The sequence below is a fragment of the Macrobrachium nipponense genome, chromosome 1, assembly GCF_015104395.2.
Source record: "Macrobrachium nipponense isolate FS-2020 chromosome 1, ASM1510439v2, whole genome shotgun sequence".
Taxonomy (NCBI): Eukaryota; Metazoa; Arthropoda; class Malacostraca; order Decapoda; family Palaemonidae; genus Macrobrachium; species Macrobrachium nipponense.
In genome coordinates this window covers 201,916,799-201,935,869 of record NC_087200.1, presented here as the reverse complement: position 1 = coordinate 201,935,869, position 19,071 = coordinate 201,916,799, and the positions used below count along the sequence as shown (strand labels likewise).

Below are 19,071 nucleotides of genomic sequence, written 5' to 3'. Positions count from 1 at the left end.
TTTTTTAATCACTTTGTTTTTGTTTTGTTTCCATATCATGTTCAGCTAGTTTGGGGAAAAAAGTATATTTTTGTATTTATAGAATATCATTACCCTAACAAACCCACCAACGCTATATACCATCCTGATTGACATTGATTGCAGAGAGATACCTTCCCACACTAAAGGTAAGAGAGTTGTCACTTGTTTTAATTTTTGATTAACTAGTGCCAATGGTCAAATATGCTCGGCAATATATATATATAAATATAATATATAGTATATATATATTATTATAATTAGATATATATAATAAATATACTATATTAATTATATATAATATATACATACAATGATCAAGTTTGCTAGATTTAGCTAGAAGTCAATAACTTATAATAAGCATGACACATACATGCATACTACAAGTGTTTCAATTAGTGGGACTCCCTTGAAGAAATAGTGAGATATACAGATACTCAGGATAATGACAGTAATGTCTTTTTTTTATGAAAAAGTATAAAATTCTAAAATGTCCATCGTTCTGAATGAGTCCCGTTCATTGCTCTTATTTTCTCTACTTTACTTTCTTTGTTTTTTATTTTGTAATCTTTGAAATAAACAGATTGCTAATTTTTGATAGAACATGATGACTGGTATATGGTATGGTGACTTGTGTAGTACATATGGCCAATAAAGATCTTTCTGTAAACATTAAATCCTGTAGGGGCTTAGTGACGTCACTGCACCTCGGTCGAATGCACGGTAGGCATTATTAAGGTTTTTTGCAGCATCCCTTCGGCCCTTATTGCATTCCCTTTCATTCCTTTTACTCTGCCTCCATTCTTATTCTTCCTTCTTCCATCTTGCTACAACCTTTCTACTCTCAGTTTCCGTCTCAGAGCTGAATGACCTCTTTGGTCAAGTAAACATTGAGTTGTGCTCTTATTATTAACAGTAGACTTCACCATCACTGATTTACTGTCACTGGTGGATTCATGTTTTTTATTATTAATTTTCTTTATACAAATTCTTTATTAAAATTCACTAATTGCGTTACTATGCATTATTATTATTATTATTATTATTATGATTATTATTATTATTATTATTATTATTATTATTATTATTATTATTCAAAGAAACCTCATAATCACATGAGTTGATGAAATAAAACGGAAAAGTAAATCCACAATAATATGTCTGTTTGATCTTGTTATTTAAAATACAAAGCAGAAAGCTTTCGATGACCTGCACGGTCCTCCTTGTCAAACAGATTGTGGATTTACTTTTCCATTGTTATTATTATTATTATTATTACTATTGTTATTATTATTATCGGAAGGAAGAAGACCCTCTTTCAAACTGTCTTGTTGAACGGGATGGCCGAGTTGTGCGAATTGATTTCATACTGAGTTGTCTCAATTTTACTTATAATTCGCTTTTCCTGCGTTTCATGAGATACAGACAGCGTATTTCTTACAGCAAAAATTCTTCATTTTACAATATACAGCAGGTTACTGAAACCTGCTGTAATATAAACAATAATGAATTTCTGCTGTAAGAAATATGCTGTTTGTATCCAACGAAATATAAACATTGGCCAACTATTGACCAATATAGGCTTGCAGAATCACTTCCCATTTTATGAGACACCAGAGGGGCTTGATTGGTTTATGGTAAAAATAAGAAAACGCGGTATGAAATCAGTTCGCAGAATGCAGCCATCCTTTTCAACAAGACATATAATTATTATTATTATTATTATTATTATTATTATTATTATTATTATTAAAAATTTTGTGGCGTTCGTCACCAACTTTGTCAGAGGTACAGAGTTTGAAAACTGGTGACACGCGAGCATAGAAAAACAGAAAGACCTTCAAGGATTTTTTTATGGATGATAGACTAATCTTGGGGGGTAAAAAACCTTGCAATTTATGACAGTATCTGAATTAGGAGGCACAAAATAGGTTTAGTCACGTGATTATTTTCTCCCCTTGGCTTTACTACGGCTTACAAGAAGTCATTAAGTAAGCGATAAAATTAACTCCCTGTTTCTTGTTAGTTTAACTCTTCCTGTCAGCGAGGGAGGTCAGACCTCAGGAAGAAGAAGTCTCATTTCTCAAGGAAAAAAGGCCAAGTTCAGTCCCTATTTTTGTTGGGAATTTTGTCTACTATAGCAGCAGTTGAAGCTTCTCAGTGTTTTTTTTTTTTTTTTTTTATTTTATTTTAGGAAATTTTCTGTGGCACAAGGAAAAACGTTTGGGTTAAATGTCAGTCTTTGTTCACGTTGTGGAGAATTTGTCTGTAGTAAAGTTAAATCTTTTTCCATTTTTTTCTAAAAAATTTATAGTGAATGACAGTCTTGTCTTCTTCTAAAATGTTTAGTCTTTTCTCAATTTTTCAGACATTTTTCTTTGGTTAAGTTCAACTTTTTTTTTCATTTTGGAGGCAAATTTCTCTACAGTAAAATTCAGTGCTTTTGAAATTTTTAAGAAATTTTCTGTGGTAGAGTTCAGTCTTTCCTAAATTTCTGGAATATTTTTCTGTGGTAATATTCAATAATCTCTCAATTTTTTGGACAGTTTTCTGTGGTAAAGTTTAATCTCTTCTCATTTTCTTGAAATGTTTGTGTGATAAAGTTCAAACCTTTTTTGATGTTTTTGGGTATTTTTTTCTGATAAAGTTCGATCTTATGTAATATTTAAAAATGCTTCTGTGGTAAGCTTCCTTTAACATAAATACTTTAAAAATGAAATTTTGATATAGTAAAGTCGTTTAACACAAGTTACTTTTAAGTGAAGTTTTTATGTCATTTAACATAATTCTTTAAAGTGAAGTTTTGACATAGATTGAAGTTTTTGATTGATATTTAATATACTTTTGATACAACGACGTTCATTTAACATAACGTTCCTTAAAAGTGAAGTTTTTTGATGCAATGTTATTTACATAAGTTCCTAAAAGTGAAGTTTGATACAATGTCAATTTTATTTTACATAAGTTCCATAAAAGTGAAGTTTTTGATACAATGTCATTTAACTAATTCTTAAAAGTGAAGTTTTGATACAATGTCATTTAACATAATTCATTAAAAGTGAAGTTTTTATACAATGCATTTACATAAGTCCATAGTGAAGTTTTGATACAATGCATTTTACATAATTTCCGTAAAGTGAAAAGTGATACTGTCATTTAACATAAGTTCCTTAAAAGTGAAGTTTTGATACAATGTCATTTAACATAAGTTCCATAAAAATGAAGTTTTGATACAATGTCATTTAACATAAGTTCCTTAAAAGTGAAGTTTTGATACAATGTCATTTAACATAAGTTCCATAAAAGTGAAGTTTTGATACAATGTCATTTAACATAAGTTCCTTAAAAGTGAAGTTTTGATACAATGTCGTTTAACTTAAGTTCCTTAAAAGTGAAGTTTTGATGCAATGTTATTTAACATAAGTTCCATAAAAATGAAGTTTTGATACAATGTCGTTTAACTTAAGTTCCTTAAAAGTGAAGTTTTGATACAATGTCATTTAACACAAGTTTCATAAAAATGAAGTTTTGATACAATGTCGTTTAACTTAAGTTCCTTAAAAGTGAAGTTTTGATACAATGTCGTTTAACTTAAGTTCCTTAAAAGTGATGTTTTGATACAATGTCATTTAACATAAGTTCCGTAAAAGTGAAGTTTTGATACAATGTTATTTAACATAAGTTCCGTAAAAGTGAAGTTTTGATACAATGTCGTTTAACTTAAGTTCCTTAAAAGTGAAATTTTGATACAATGTCATTTAACATAAGTTCCATGAAAGTGAAGTTTTGATACAATGTCATTTAACATAAGTTCCATAAAAGTGAAGTTTTGATACAATGTCGTTTAACTTAAGTTCCTTAAAAGTGAAGTTTTGATGCAATGTTATTTAACATAAGTTCCATAAAAATGAAGTTTTGATACAATGTCATTTAACATAAGTTCCTTAAAAGTAAAGTTTTGATGCAATGTTATTTAACATAAGTTCCTTAAAAGTGATGTTTTGATACAATGTCATTTAACATAAGTTCCATAAAAGTGAAGTTTTGATACAATGTCGTTTAACTTAAGTTCCTTAAAAGTGAAGTTTTTGTTTTTAAACATAATGTCCAATTAACATAAGTTCCTTAAAAGTGATGTTTTGATACAATGTCATTTAACATAAGTTCCATAAAAGTGAAGTTTTGATACAATGTCGTTTAACTTAAGTTCCTTAAAAGTGAAGTTTTGATACAATGTCATTTAACATAAGTTCCATAAAAATGAAGTTTTGATACAATGTCGTTTAACTTAAGTTCCTTAAAAGTGAAGTTTTGATACAATGTCGTTTAACTTAAGTTCTTAGTGATGTTTTGATACAATGTCATTTAACATAAGTTCCGTAAAGTGAAGTTTTTGATACAATGTTATTTAACATAAGTTCCATAAAAGTGAAGTTTTGATACAATGTCATTTAACATAAGTTCCATAAAAGTGAAGTTTTGATGCAATGATATTTAATATAAGTTCCTTAAAAGTGAAGTTATGACAATGCCATCTACCATGTTCTTTAAAAGTGAAGTTTTGCTATTGTCATTTTGTATAAGTTCTTTAATATTGAGGATATGACAATTTCATCTTTGACAGAAAATATCCCAAAAGCTCTAGATTTTATCTTGTGAAAAATGGGTGGGTCGACCCTAGATCAGTCAGCGTTTCCTTAATAGTTATTACAAAAATTCAAAGGTTTCAATTTTTCCCTCTCTTTTTTACTTTCCTTTTTTCAACCTTGATTATGTCTCTCATTTCTGTCTTGTTGCTTGAATGCTGTTCTTGCATTTCGAGGTTTCCATCTAATGCTGAAAGTAATTTGCATGAAATAATTATATCTTGCTCATCATGCAGTGGCAGTTTTAGGAAACATGCCCTTTATTCAGTCTTTTCATTTTTCTATCATTTCTTCTAATTCTTTCCATTCATGTTTACATCATAAAGTTATAGTGAGACTGTTAGCCTTCGAAGTCGATTCCAAAAATGCAGCAATATCAGAAAAGTAAAGTAATTGGTAAAACTTAAATTTCAGACTGCAAATACAGACGCTTCTCCGCTTACGAACCAGTTCTATTCTGAACGGCTGCTCCTATCCAATTTGATATAGTACGTACTCAGGAGTCAATACATACAGTAATTTTTATGTTTTTTTTTATACTAAAACACAATACTATAATAGATTCACATCAACCGTGCATTTGAAGTCTAGGCCAGTCCCTTACGACGCTCCTGATTGGCTGTTGATGAGCCAATGACAGGGCTGGAAACTCTCAGTCTCTCGAGAGAGTTCACATAGGCAGGATGTATGTTCCATCTCTCCTGGCCTAGACATCATATGCACGGCTGATTTGAATCTACTATAGGAGTGCTGTATTTGATAGAGTATTTTATTAGTATAAATTATATTAAAAACCTTAAAACATTAAGCAAATCTTGGTGATAGCATAGTAAAATGTATTTATTTTACACTCGCGGCTGTTCGTATCTCTGAAAGTTCACAAGTTGAAAGTTTGTAAATAGAGGAGTGTCTGTACTATTATTCTCTCTCTCTCCCTCCAAAAAAGGAATGAAGATAGAGGACACCAGGACATTCCAAGTGGGATGGAAAGCGCGTGAACTTTTGGCGCAACTGACACAAATGGCCGTCTCTGCCATTCTTCTTCTTCTTCTCTTTGTTCCATTGGGCTCTTGGGCTCGAGAACACCTGCAATTTGCACCTGGCAAGACCCTGCCCGGGGATCTGGTCGACTACTGGGTTACCGACGCCTCTTCACAATGTGAGTTCTTTCCCGATAATTTAGATTTCTTTCATACTTGTTTGTCCAAGCAGTCTCTGAACTTGAAGCAGCAACAACTGAACAGGACATACATATATATATATATATATATATATATATATATATATATATATATATATATATATATATATAAGAACAAAGTTACAGCCACGAAGGAAAACTGAAACACTGGAGATACTGAGTACTTTCTTCTTATTACCAAAACATGGTCACTCACAGCAACTAAAGATATACAGAGACAGGGGCCTATGTATGTGGTGGGTATAAGTCCTAAGGGAATAAATACAAAAAGGTTGGGAGGTCACAGAACGGTCAATGGATTAACATTTAAATCTACTTATTGGTAATCCTCAATATTATATCTTTCAATTCCTTCTGGAACATATGTTTTATGACCCGGTCAAAAGAAAGTAATCCTTGGCTTACATTAAAATGATTCACCAAGGTTATCCAGGAACTTGTTATTCTAACAAGTTCCTGGAATTAGTTTTGTTACTAAGTATTAGTGTTGTTTTAATTCTGATGTTTAATTCTTTACTGGTCTATCCTAAGTGAAATGAATCTCAATCCATACATGGAATTTTTTTATACAATATTGCTATCTTTTCAAGGGCTGTTTTTATAAGCATATTTTTCATATTATAACAACAATAGTATTATAATAATAATAAGCATTTTCTTATATTATAATATAATTTGAAGAAAACATGCTTATAGAAAATAGGCCCAGAAAAGATGGCAACATTGTACACAGAATTCCATGTATTTATGGTGATTTAATTAAACACCAGATTAAAACAACACAAATACTTAGACAAGGACGCATCACTGCCATGGCTTATGTGCATCAGTCGCTAACGCCCTGGCATCTCAATTGAAAGACTGGTGTCGGGGCACGATACGAGTCACATTTATATATATAATACCTTACGCCTTCATTTTATTACATATTAATTTATTAATTGCATCAACTTCTCCAACATTCCAGGTGTCTGCAGAATCATGTGCATCCGTAATATTTCTTGCAGCGGCGTCACTGTTCAGTATAATGGAGGTACAGTAGCTCAAATTGAATTCGTTCTTCTCAACTATTTTTCCATATTCTTTCTCTCTGATGACATTGCGTGAAGGAAATGAGTGGAATAATGCCATTGATTGTTATTACTTTTTTGACTTCAGTCAGATGTGCAGTAGGGAAGGGGAGATATGAATTGTATGGTAATAAATCATATTCCTTTGAACTCTTTCCCTTTCTTATTGTTTTTCTTGTCCTTCCACATTTCCTACTATTTCGTAGTTTAGTGTCATGGAGGTAATCACATGTTTGAATTACCTTTCTCAAACGTTTGTGTGTGTGCATATACATACATACATACATATATATATATATATATATATATATATATATATATATATATATATATACATATATACATATATACATATATATATATATATATATATATATATATATATATATATATATATATATATATATACACACTGGAAGCACGTGATGTATATGGCATGTGGAACTAGGTATAAATCCTGACTGGTTTGATCTGTACTCAAGATCCTTAGTTAATTTAAGAGTGCCAGTACAAGCGAACATAGACAGTAAAGTAGAAATAGTAGCACCTGACATGAAAAAAGAGGGAGCCAAAAACTCATTTGTGACTGAGTGCTCCTCTTATAAATTTTGTTTATTGTAAGATGGGTTCTAATCTTGGCTGTTGAGACACGCTAGGCTACATTCCTTACAAGCTAAACGTTTTGCATATTTCTTTTTCAAATAAATGAATCAGGCTTGTATGTTCATAGGCTATTCTTACAGAAACTGTCTTCTGTTAAATTTTGTAAGTGTATTTCCTTGCAACATTTTAGATTAACCCGTTTTTTTTTTTACGTCTGTTCAGCTGAGAACACGAGCGTTTTCCCACAGATGAACGGAATGTACGTTTCTTTATGCCATTCAGTTTTGTTTTCCAAACATTTTCCTGTTGGGCCAATAGAGAAACTGACATGATTCGGTATAAACTTTCTTTCCTATTGTCAGAATAGTTTTTTATGAATTGACTTTTTCAATGTATTATTTATTTTTAAATTTATATTAACTCAAGTTCTTAAAGAGATGAGCAGTTTTTAGTATTATTATTATTATTATTATTATTATTATTATTATTATTATTATTATTATTCCGAGGAGTTTTTATTTGTTAATTTTGATATCTAATAAAATATTACTTAATTACCATGTGTATTATGGAGACATAAATTGTAAATACAGGACTCCGAAGGGTGGCAGAAAGTGTGAATTTTATTGTAATCCTCTGATATTTATATCCTTTTTCATTCTTCAGCTCAGCTCACATGTGAATTTAGTCATGATGAAGTTCTCGTTGAAAATCTTGTAGCGAGATCGGATGCCAATACGCCCAGTTAACACAGAGGAGAAGATGAGACGCGATGTCTCGAGGCTGCCATGAAATAGCAGACTCTATTCTATGAATGTGCATTTCATTACTGTGAACCCTCCGTATTCGCGGATTTCTCTCTGGAACGTATAGTAACCCCCATTATTCACAGACAATTCGCCTATTCACGGTCTTTTTCTATAAGAAATATCCACAAATTCCTGGTTTATTTTATCAGTTTCATCGAAAAATGGACATTTTGGAATAAAACTATTTAAAAGACCATGTATAGATATTTTTAGTGGGTTTTTCTTGAGTTTAAACTAACAAAATACTAGGCAGTTTTAAGCATTTTATCGGGGTTTCAACTATCTGCAGGGATCTGGTACCCATACCCGCGAATACGGGGAACACTGTACCACAGATTAAGAGTTAGTTACTGAACCTCTGATCTCCTCTATCGTCTATAGCTTAGAGCCTCTAAATAGCAGTCCCTGAACAAAACTAGTGCTCCGTTGAGGTGCCATCATACCCTAATGCTAAGTTCCCTAAAGGACTTTTATTTTCTCAGTCTAAAGAGAATGAAGCTATATTTTTCCTGGGTGAGTTGTCCAGGATACTTTGTGATGTGCGTGTCTTCTTCTTCTTTCTCTACAAACTTGTCCCTATTTGGGGTCACTGTAATGGTTCTTCAACACACTCTTCCATCTCCTTCGGTCCAGTGCATCCTCCTCGCTCAATCCCAACTCCTTAATACCTCTCTTCACACTTTGTGATATGTGTGTGTGTGTTTGTACAAAAGTTGGCTCTTACATACATAACTCATTTGTTCTGGAAGCTCTCGTGAGCGATAGCAGGACTTTAACAGATCTTTCTCTACAGCCACTACGACTACAACAACTCCAGCTGCAACTACTACTACTACCTCTCCAACCATAACAACTACTCCATCGACTTCTTCAACAACTACAGTTACAACTACAACCACCACAACCCCTACTACTACTGCTACAACCACAACCCCCACTACTACTAATAGTACAACCACTACCCCCACTAGTACTGATACAACTACAACTACCACAACTTCAACTACTACAACTACAACCACCACGACCCCAACTACAACTAAAGCAAAAAGTAATTATTCATCCTATTCATTTATGTTATTTTTTATAATGATTACAGGTCTCCAACATACAAGTATCCACTAATAGTATTAATGATAAATATTGTATCATATGATATACTTTCCATTCTTTAAAATCTCTGTTACTTAAATAATCGTTAAAAATCCAAATAGTTTTATTAGCTCAGTTGGTGTCTCCTATCACTGATAGGTAAGGTATGATCTTAAATGTAAGGCAAGCCTTTAAATGTCATCAAAGTATTGCACATTCTTTCCAAAGAATCATTTGTAAGATGAGTCAAAATGGTTCAAATGAAATTTTAGTAGAAATTCAGGAGTCATGTGTATAGCAGCTCTGGACCAAGTGGAAACTGATGTTTACTGATGAATAAGGATTTTTTTTTTCACTTCAGCTTGCCCATCGGGCTACGATATGTTTAATGGTTCCTGCTACTACGTTCGCTCTAGTTATAAGGACTGGGCAACTGCACAAAATGATTGCAAATTTTTTGGCAGTGAGTTGGTCAAGATAACAAGCCAAGGAGAGAATGACTTCATTAAAGGTAAGTGTACAGAGTTTATTGTTTCTCTCTTTCTGTGTGTGTGTGCGCGCGTACTATTTCCTCATGTCAGCACTAACGGAAGTCCGTATCAATCATGACATTTAGCAAACTATAACTGAAGACTTTCTTTTGACCTGACATCTTGTAAAATTATTTTTCCTCTGCTTCCCACCAACAGAACAAACTTCAAATTCCCATTTCTGTTTTTTGCAGTTCGTCCCATATTATTACTTATATATATAATAATTCATAATCAAGTGAAAACTTGATTATGAACACAAAACTTGATAAACTGGGATTTTCTGCCTTTCTAGACTAAGAGTGCGGTCGCAGTGAAAGGAAAAAAACAAAAAAACAAAAGACTATCACATCAGTTCCGTGCACACAAATTTTGCGAGAATTCCAGAATACGTTGACATCAAAGGTGATTAAACATCCTCATTGAAGCAGGCAATCAAATATTCTTTTTGTTTCTGGCGCAATTTGCTCGATGGCATTCCTTTGTTGCAAAAAACACCTGACCAATTACCCTGTGAGTTAGTGTGCTTAATGGCAGAGAACATGCACAGTGGAAGGTGACACATTCTGTGGCAGGATATATAACGATAGAAAGAATATCTATAATTCAATGGCGAATGGAGATCCAACATTCTTCCCCTGAATCACTTGATCATTCAGTCTAATCCACAAACATATTTTGTATAAGTGGTATAGTAAAAGGAAATTCATTACTCACTGGTGATGCAACATTGCCTTTGCCCCCCAGAGGGTGGAAGTGCCATCAATGCATCTCATGCGGTGCACTGTAGGCATTACTGAAGGTTCTTTGCAGTGTCCTAGCTGCGACTGCTTTCATTCCTTTTACTGTACTTTTATTCATATTCTCTTTCTACCATCTTACTGTCCACCACTCTCCTGAACAATTGATTCTTAGTGCAAACTGTTTTTTGAGGTTTTTCTCCTGTTACACCTTTCAAACTTTTATACTGTCAGTTTCCATTTCAGTGCTGAGTGGCCTTAGTTGCCCCAGTGCTTGGCCTGTGTGCCTGAAATCTATAAATGAATCAACATTACCTTGCCTGCACACGGATTTTAGCGATAACTTAATGTTTTGCTTGGCACTAGATGTGCAGTACTCAGAGAATACCATTTCTTTCCAACAGGTCAATTAGGAAGCGGTGGCTTCTGGATTGGACTGAATGACAGAGCAACGGAAAACAGCTTTAAATGGTCTGTGGACAACAGCGCTGTTGAAGACAATGGCAATTATTCAAGGTGACTATTATGTGCTAGATTTCCCTTGTTTGTTGTATATATTAAATAAGGCAAGACATGAACGAGTGTCCCAAAATTTACGTATTTAAGAAAGTATGTGAAATGGGAAGCTGTAGTGCCTGTCAGCCACTTCTTCATTAAGCACTTTAACACTGGATCCAGTGGAACTCATGATACATCTTGTGGCATTCAAGGGTTTCCAAAATGCTCCAGTGATAAATAAACTTTTTTGTTGCTCGTGATTAAAAGGTTCACAAAGTTGTATTATACACTTATGCTTTATCTTTTCAATGGGAAGGGTATTTGCTCTATGGATTTCAAGAGAGTAATGGAATTTCTCTCTTTCACAAATAGGCCATTGTGGCTTCTAGTATTTTGTCATTCCTTGATAATAGTCTGGGCAATACAAAGCATTCACGATATTCAGAACATACTAGATGAACTGCTTTTATTTTGGACTATTATGTTATTTATGTGCAAGAACATAAAAACTCACACAGAAAAAGATGTAGCGAATGTTTGTATATATGACATTCATCATATTTTTAATGTGAAATATTAACGTCATTCTAATCTTAACTGTTCATTACTTTTAGCTGGGCAGACTGGCAACCAAACGATTATAATGGACAAGACTGTGTTGCGATGTATTCGGACGGTAAATGGAAGGATGAAGAATGTACCTGGTCTCTCTAGTAAGAATACTAATCTCTGCATTTCATAGTTGCAACCAAGTTACCTTCTACTATATATGACTAGAGTCTTATGAGAGAAAGGGAGACTATGTCTGTCTTGTACAGACTTTTATCCCCTTCTGAACCCCCTTTTCATCGAGAGGACATCCAGTCACATTTGAAAAGATCATAACCTCCGGTCCTGGAAGATTGTTTATCGTTCCAGAGACATTAAATCTGAAAATAGTGCATCCAGAGGAACCCTGTCCACTTTTCGTGCCCTGCTCAAATCTTTGATCTGAAAACATCTGACTCGAGACAATGACGTTGTGTAAGAAATTCGACGGGGTTATTGCCACTGCCTATTTCTTCTTCTTTCCCACCATTACTCCTACATTAAGGGATCGGTTACCTGATGCGCCTTCCCCACTGCATGCATCAGGCATGGCTTATTGCTTGTCAAAAGGGTTTTTACGACTGCATGTCCTTGCTGTCATCAACCACAGTTATTGACTTTGGCATCGCCTTTGACTGAAAAGCCCACCTGCAAGGCGCCAGTTTCCACAGTTATTGTCAGTGGACCTAGCCTTTTACTAAAAAAGTACGAGTGCAAGGCAACAGCGTTCCTTTTAGTCACCTTTAACGACACACAGGACCTACAATGGTAGTATTCTTACACCCCTACCACAGGGATATGCCACTGCCTAGTCCAGTGGTTCCCAAACTTGGCCATACCGAGGGCCTCCAAATATGATGATTCCCAGCCGAGGACCCTAATAGCCAATCAAAAGTGATCATTACCATAACGGGAGTTGCTACGACGTTCGTAATTAATTAATTTGAAAATAAGCTTACGTATGAATAATGATGTAAGAAAGATGTGCAAGTTAGCTGCTTGCGCACCAAAGTGTCGATAACACCGACACTAGGATGATAGAGAATCAGTTATGTACATTTTTTATTGTATATATATTTTTTTCTGGAGTTGAAAAAATGTTAATTTTTTCCTTGTGTCTCAGACCCCCTAGGCCCTTCTCCTGGACACCCAGGGGTCCACGGACCCCAGTTTGGGAACCACTGGCCCTAATCCACTCATTTTTTTCACTAATGAATTCGAGTGGTAAGACCAGATAGATGAAGCCGTAATGAAATACTGACCATGGTAAGGGGTTTCTCTCTCTCTCTCTCTCTCTCTCTCTCTCTCTCTCTCTCTCTCTCTCTCTCTCTCTCTCTCTCCATCTTAAAACAAAACAAATAGTTCAGACGAAATTGTCAGTTATCAAACTTGTATGGTATTTGTTAGATAAAAATGGGCACTTTTATTAATAGAAAAGAAATATGGTTAACTTAGTATGCATGTCTTTTTATAAACTTTTATACATAAGTCATACTGTCTTGTTTTCTCCTCACATGACATATTAGAGGCTCTTATGTTTAAAGCAATTTACCTTCTACAGCAACTGGAACCTCAACAACAAGTCATAACTCCTACTGTAACCATTGGCTAAATGTGTTTCATCAGACTATTGTTGGAAAGACTTAAGAGTGATTTGCTCTTTTTTTCTTCAGAAATGCTTTCTTTTTTTAAAACAACGACTTTCTTTTCAGCTACATCTGCGAAAAACCAGCCTCTTAAGATGGACTAACAACATTGCCTGTGTAGGGACAGTTCTCTGCAACTAGCATAGGTTGCAATCTGCACTGCACAAGACAGGGTGTCATGAACTGACCCTCATAGAGGTATAACCTAACAAAGGAGGGTAACTAGAGAGGAAATATATACATATTTAGTATTAATTTTACATTCTATTCAGTGATGATAATTATCTTGAGTAGAAAATTCCTGTTTTCCTGAGACAATGTGAGTTGCACACAAGTTGCTGTTTTGCTCTCTAGTAGTTTCCACAACCAAAATTGAAGATTGACTCGATTTGGTCAGCTGAGTAAGTAGTACCCAAGGTTTTATCAACTCAGAGGGGATTAGGGAGCACCATTTACCTACTTTTAGTGGTTAGAGTTTGTGATGATATAGTTAAATCACTAAAATTAATAGGATTGATTTTAAAAGCTAATTATGACCATTTTAACTTGAAGAAGACACTTAGCTTCACAGAGCTTAATAGTATATGTTGCTCTTGTATGCACTTCAAAAAAGGATTGCACTTTTAAATGAATTTCCACAAATGACAAAATCCTGAGGCCAACAGAAAATCACGGAAGACGAATTGTCACCCAAAGATTCGTTTATCATGAGGTATGACCGCCTGATTTTGTAGAAATGCAAATAGTATCTAGCAAAGTTTTCTACTGAGAACACCACACCAGTTTGAAGAATTTTCTGACAATAGATAAGTGTTTCAGATGTGACTGTGCGTGAATTTATACACTTTTGAGAATGAAGATGAAGGATGTGAACAGCTTGAGCCTTTTTTTATTATTATCTCACTGTGTTTTGTTATAAATAGGGAAAATGATTATAGCCTAACCTTTTTGGACTGTGATATTCACAGAAGCAATGAGTTTGCATTTATGTGGGCGGCTTCAACACTTAAGTTAAGAAATCGGTGTTCACAATTTTTTATGGGCATTACTGGCAATATAGTCCTGAATATATCCATAAAGAAATAAATGTTATTAGGAAAATGTCTAAGGATTAACACTTCCTAATATTGTATTAGACAATGAAATGAGATTGGCAGAATAAAGGACTTCTTACAGTGATAAAACAGAAACGTATCAGAATTACACGAGACATTTTTTTATGAAATTACTGCCCACGAAGGGTGCATTAATTTATTCATTAAAAAAACAAAAAATTAATAAACAACTGTGATGACAGTCCCAAGAATGTGCACAATCAAATCCAATGTAATTCTTATGATAAATTCTGTGTGGATCAAAATGGTACATTCACTGGAAAAAGAGAAGTTAAGCAGCATCAAAGACTTTAAAGATATATACAGAGTATGGGCAATTTTTTGCTCATGTTAAGAGATAATAATCATAATATCAACTGGAGACACAAAAAAAAACATTCCTGTACTAATTAAATGTTAAGACTTAAATGAAGTTAGTTTATAAAAGAGAGTTTAATAAGAATGTATAAATATCAGCTTAAAGATGATAAGTTTGATACACATTTCCACAGAAATATGTGAAAGGTAAAGATTTTTAATGATTGTAGTTAAGTCTGGTCCAAATAACAAGAAATTATATGATTGTTATTTTCCCCCAATAAATAATATCTGCATTTGTCTCTAGCGAAGAGGATATATGAATAGCACACCCCTCTCTCAGTCTAAGAAGCTCCGCCTACTCTTCGCAGTTGTCAGCTACCTTTTTTTTTTTTTTTTTTTTTTTTTTTTTTTTTTTTTCTTTTTTTTTTGGGGGGGTTTTTTTTTTTTTTTTTACCAGTCCTTTGGAAGCTGCCTTGATACATGAAGCCGAGCAAGACCTTATCCTATGTTTCTTTTATCCTTGTGGTAATTTGTTTTCAAACTTCACTTGTTCCTGTCAAAATAAATAGTGCCCCAGTTTGCCTTTTCATCATTTTCCACAGATGCGAGAGCTGGAGTTTATTGGTCAAAATACAATATTGTTGCTCTGTCAATTTATTTGGTCTCTTTTACGAATCTTTTACCTGCCAGTCTTTTTAGCAGAGAGGAAATGCAACAAGGTGGAGGAAAAGTCGAAGGGCGAGGTATAGCCATGTGTGCCATGAGAAGAGATGAAATTCATGAATGACTACTAAGGAGGGATAGTAGAAAGAAAGTATAAAAGTAAGGAAGTGAGGGGACAGTAAAAAGTAAGAAAATGTTAACGTTAAGAGTAGTTAAGGATCAGGAGGAAGGAAAATTCAAAACAGGAGAAGATGGAGTTTATGATAATAGGCCAGCAACAGTCACTTCCTACCTGGCTAGAGCTGCTCATCCACAGTGAAAATGGTTTAAACCAGTCTATAAAAAAACCATGGTTTTTTTTGGTTTTTATATTTTTAGTCTTCATGTTTCCTTTATAACTATTATTTTAGGTAATATATATTTTTGGTAATTGTAACTATCTTACAGTATATTTGTGTAACCATGCCATAATATAACATTTGATGTAACTGAACATATTCATACAATTGGTAAACTTCAGATAATTAGGTTAATAGAAATTTGTAAATTATTTTATATCTTTAATAAAAAAGGGGGGGGTGGGGGGTGTTAGTTATATAGAAAGAAACAGTCATGTTAATCATAGCTTGAGAAAGAGAGCAATTATTCATTTCAAGTTGAAATAGGTAAAAAAGACATTCAAATAAAAGAAAATTTTTTAAAAATAAACACCATTTAGTGTTGACTACAAATGTTAGCACAGGTATATATGAAGAAAAAAATCAGTTATTCATCCAAATCCTAGCCTCCGTGGCCATTGCATAATTTTTTCAGACAAAATTTTGTTTTTATAAAGTAAAAAAATTTCAATGTCAAGGTAACTTGATCAACACTTCAAAACAAAACAAATTAGTCTGTTTCATTTACATTATAAGTCTTTGTTTAAAACTTTGTGTAAAAAAAACCAACTCCCTGCCTTTTTTAATTCCCAGTCTGTTTGAGTTTTGGAGTAGTACCAAACCAAAAATAGAAAAGATTCTCTCAATGCTTGCACTTGAAGTAAGTCCATTAAGCAAACCACAGATATGTTCTATCACACTGATATCAATTTTGCCTTTTAATGCATTCCACCAGGAGCAAGGGGTAAGATGAAAAATGACTGAAAATCAAAACTTGGTATGTCAAATACATATAGGGCCGCAGAATTGTGTGATTATCATTAAAATTGCTTTAGTTTTGTTGTGGGTAGCCCAAATATGAAATAAACCCATAAAAAAAAACCATACCTAGTAGCACAAAAAATGAAAAAACCATATTTCATGGTTAAAAACCCCACCCCCCAAAAAACAAGGTTTTTGGTTTAAAAAAAAAAAACATTGGTTTTGCCAACCCTGGACCCGGGAGAGTAATTTTGTCTGCAATAGCCACCACATGATCAAAAGCTTTGCGAAAGGGAGCAAGGTGATCTGTCCTCGCTCACTCCGCTCTGGTGGCTGAATCATCAAAACGAATCTCTCGTTAGCAGGGCAAAACGACGCTTGCTGATTGCCCTCCGGAAGATCCCACATGTCACTCATTGTGGTGTGATTTTTGATGTTGATCTTACAGCCGGTCTTATCAGGATCCCAATGAACCCCTTCAGTTCCCTCAGATCCATGTCCCTGTGGGCAACATTGCCCTTATGATGATAATTATTCCTCAAAAGGGCAAGTCGATCATTGGAACGCAAGACAATCTCGGCTAGCATATGATCAGACAAAAAGAGCGAGAAAATGTCGCTCACTCTTACCACCCCAGCGGTGGCATCGGTGGGACCCCCAGGCTCAATCCTCAGCGTAAACAAATGTGGGAGGGAGGCATTGGGATCTCTCCGCCACCTGGTCCCATCACGAGCCTCAACAATTTCAGGTCCTATGTGTCTCGATGTCGTTCATTGGAGGTGATATTCATGATATAAACTCACATGTTGAAGCTTAACTTTATTGTAATGAGCGGGGTTACAGCAACAACAACACACACCGACATCTGGCGGTGGCATCAGGAATCATGGAACTGTTGGTAGCAGTCTCAACAATACAATTATCATAATTACTGAATAATTATTAATAATATAACATAAACTACAGTGAATAAAACAAAACAAACAAACAAAAAAATTTTCAATTCGGGTTGCCCAAATTTTCACACCCAGACTTTAAATTCTTCACAAAGACCCTCACTGACGATTATTCACGCTGGTCAGTAATTACTCTCCTCGTCTCCCTTGTGCCAAGGAAGGATCCCAGCTGACCCTCCTTCCTCTCTCCACGTCGCCTTCCCCTTCCTCTTGAGGGGAGGGGAGGAGTGTCTTGCTACACTCCCTTGCTGTCGTCAGCCGCCATCCGACAGCTGTCAGCTTCTCTTACTCTACGATCATTCTAACTTCTAACAGCTTGGTTTATGCCAGACGAAGCTTACAGCTCACACTCCCCCATCCATCCTGAAGGTGAATACCGTCTCCTCAGCGGCTAGAGGGGCTAGGGGAAGGAGGAAAGTGCCCATCTCCTTCCGACCCATTCCCGCTCTTGAGGGGGTTGTGCTGTCCTGTAGGGGGAGTCCCCTACTCCGACAGTCTCACTCTGCTACTCTTAAGGGGGGAGAACTGGTATCCCTCCCGCTGCCCAACAAGGTTTCCCCTGTTCTCTTGGGAGCACACAGCTGACTCCGGGCATTCGTCTTTCCCCTTGGCGGGAAAGAATTTTGGCGGGCGCGCATTGCCGTCCGCCATCTTTGATCCGTTTCTGAACATCGTCGATGGTATGCGAAGGCTCTGCTGATCACTGTTCTGACGATCACCTCCTTCCACTTGCTATCGTAACCAGCGTCTGGCTGGTTTTGATTTGGGGAGTGCAAATCTTCTCTCCAATTATACGACACTCGTCCTTCTGTTTTTTCCCTCGCTTATACACTGCATGCAGTTTTTCTAATCTGTTGGCCGTTTTATGCACAGCATGTTTGTGCGTATATTCACCCGTTTCACGATGTCTCGCACTCAGCATTGCAATATCGCACGACGACTTTCTTCGCTATCTACCGCTCATTACTTTGACATTAGTTACATGAAGGCGAGCTAAATTTTGTTTTACCGTATCACTTCAACGTCGCCCCTTTTGTGTTGTTGTTTCATATGACCGCTCCGTCGTGTATTTTCCGATCATAAAGACACTGAACAATGTCACCGAATCCACGCCTCGCAAGACCCAAAATCACTATATTTAATATTAAATTAGTGCTTCGCAGTGTACCCCACACCTGACACCAAAATTATGACCACGACCTGGGTCGTGTGGGTCTCTTAAGTTACTGTGGGTCATGCAGAAATCAAACGCTTAGTGATTAATTTAACACCGGTCTTATATTCTAATGAATTTACACAAGGGCCCGAGTGAAATTTTACTTAATATCTATAGTACCAGCGAGGTTGAGACCGAGTGAGGAAAACCGGCAAAGGGCGACGAGGGGGGAATACGTCTACCCCATCTCTTGACCGATGGCTAACTGCCTTCGAAAAGGGCCATCTTGGCATTCCCTCTC

The 19,071-nt window shown here is 35.2% G+C and overlaps 2 protein-coding genes across 16 annotated transcripts in view; both read left to right on the top strand.

Moving 5' to 3' along the window:
- Positions 1-19,071, top strand: part of LOC135220022 (uncharacterized) — an 875,986-nt gene that overhangs the window by 737,154 nt on the left and 119,761 nt on the right. The window lies entirely within an intron of this gene.
- On the top strand, positions 9,807-13,783 carry LOC135220342 (hepatic lectin-like). Its single transcript, XM_064257567.1, has 4 exons — positions 9,807-9,950; positions 11,114-11,225; positions 11,822-11,920; positions 13,508-13,783. Exons 1-4 carry the CDS (start codon positions 9,821-9,823, stop codon positions 13,533-13,535), a joined length of 369 nt encoding a protein of 122 aa, XP_064113637.1. The 5' UTR covers positions 9,807-9,820; the 3' UTR covers positions 13,536-13,783.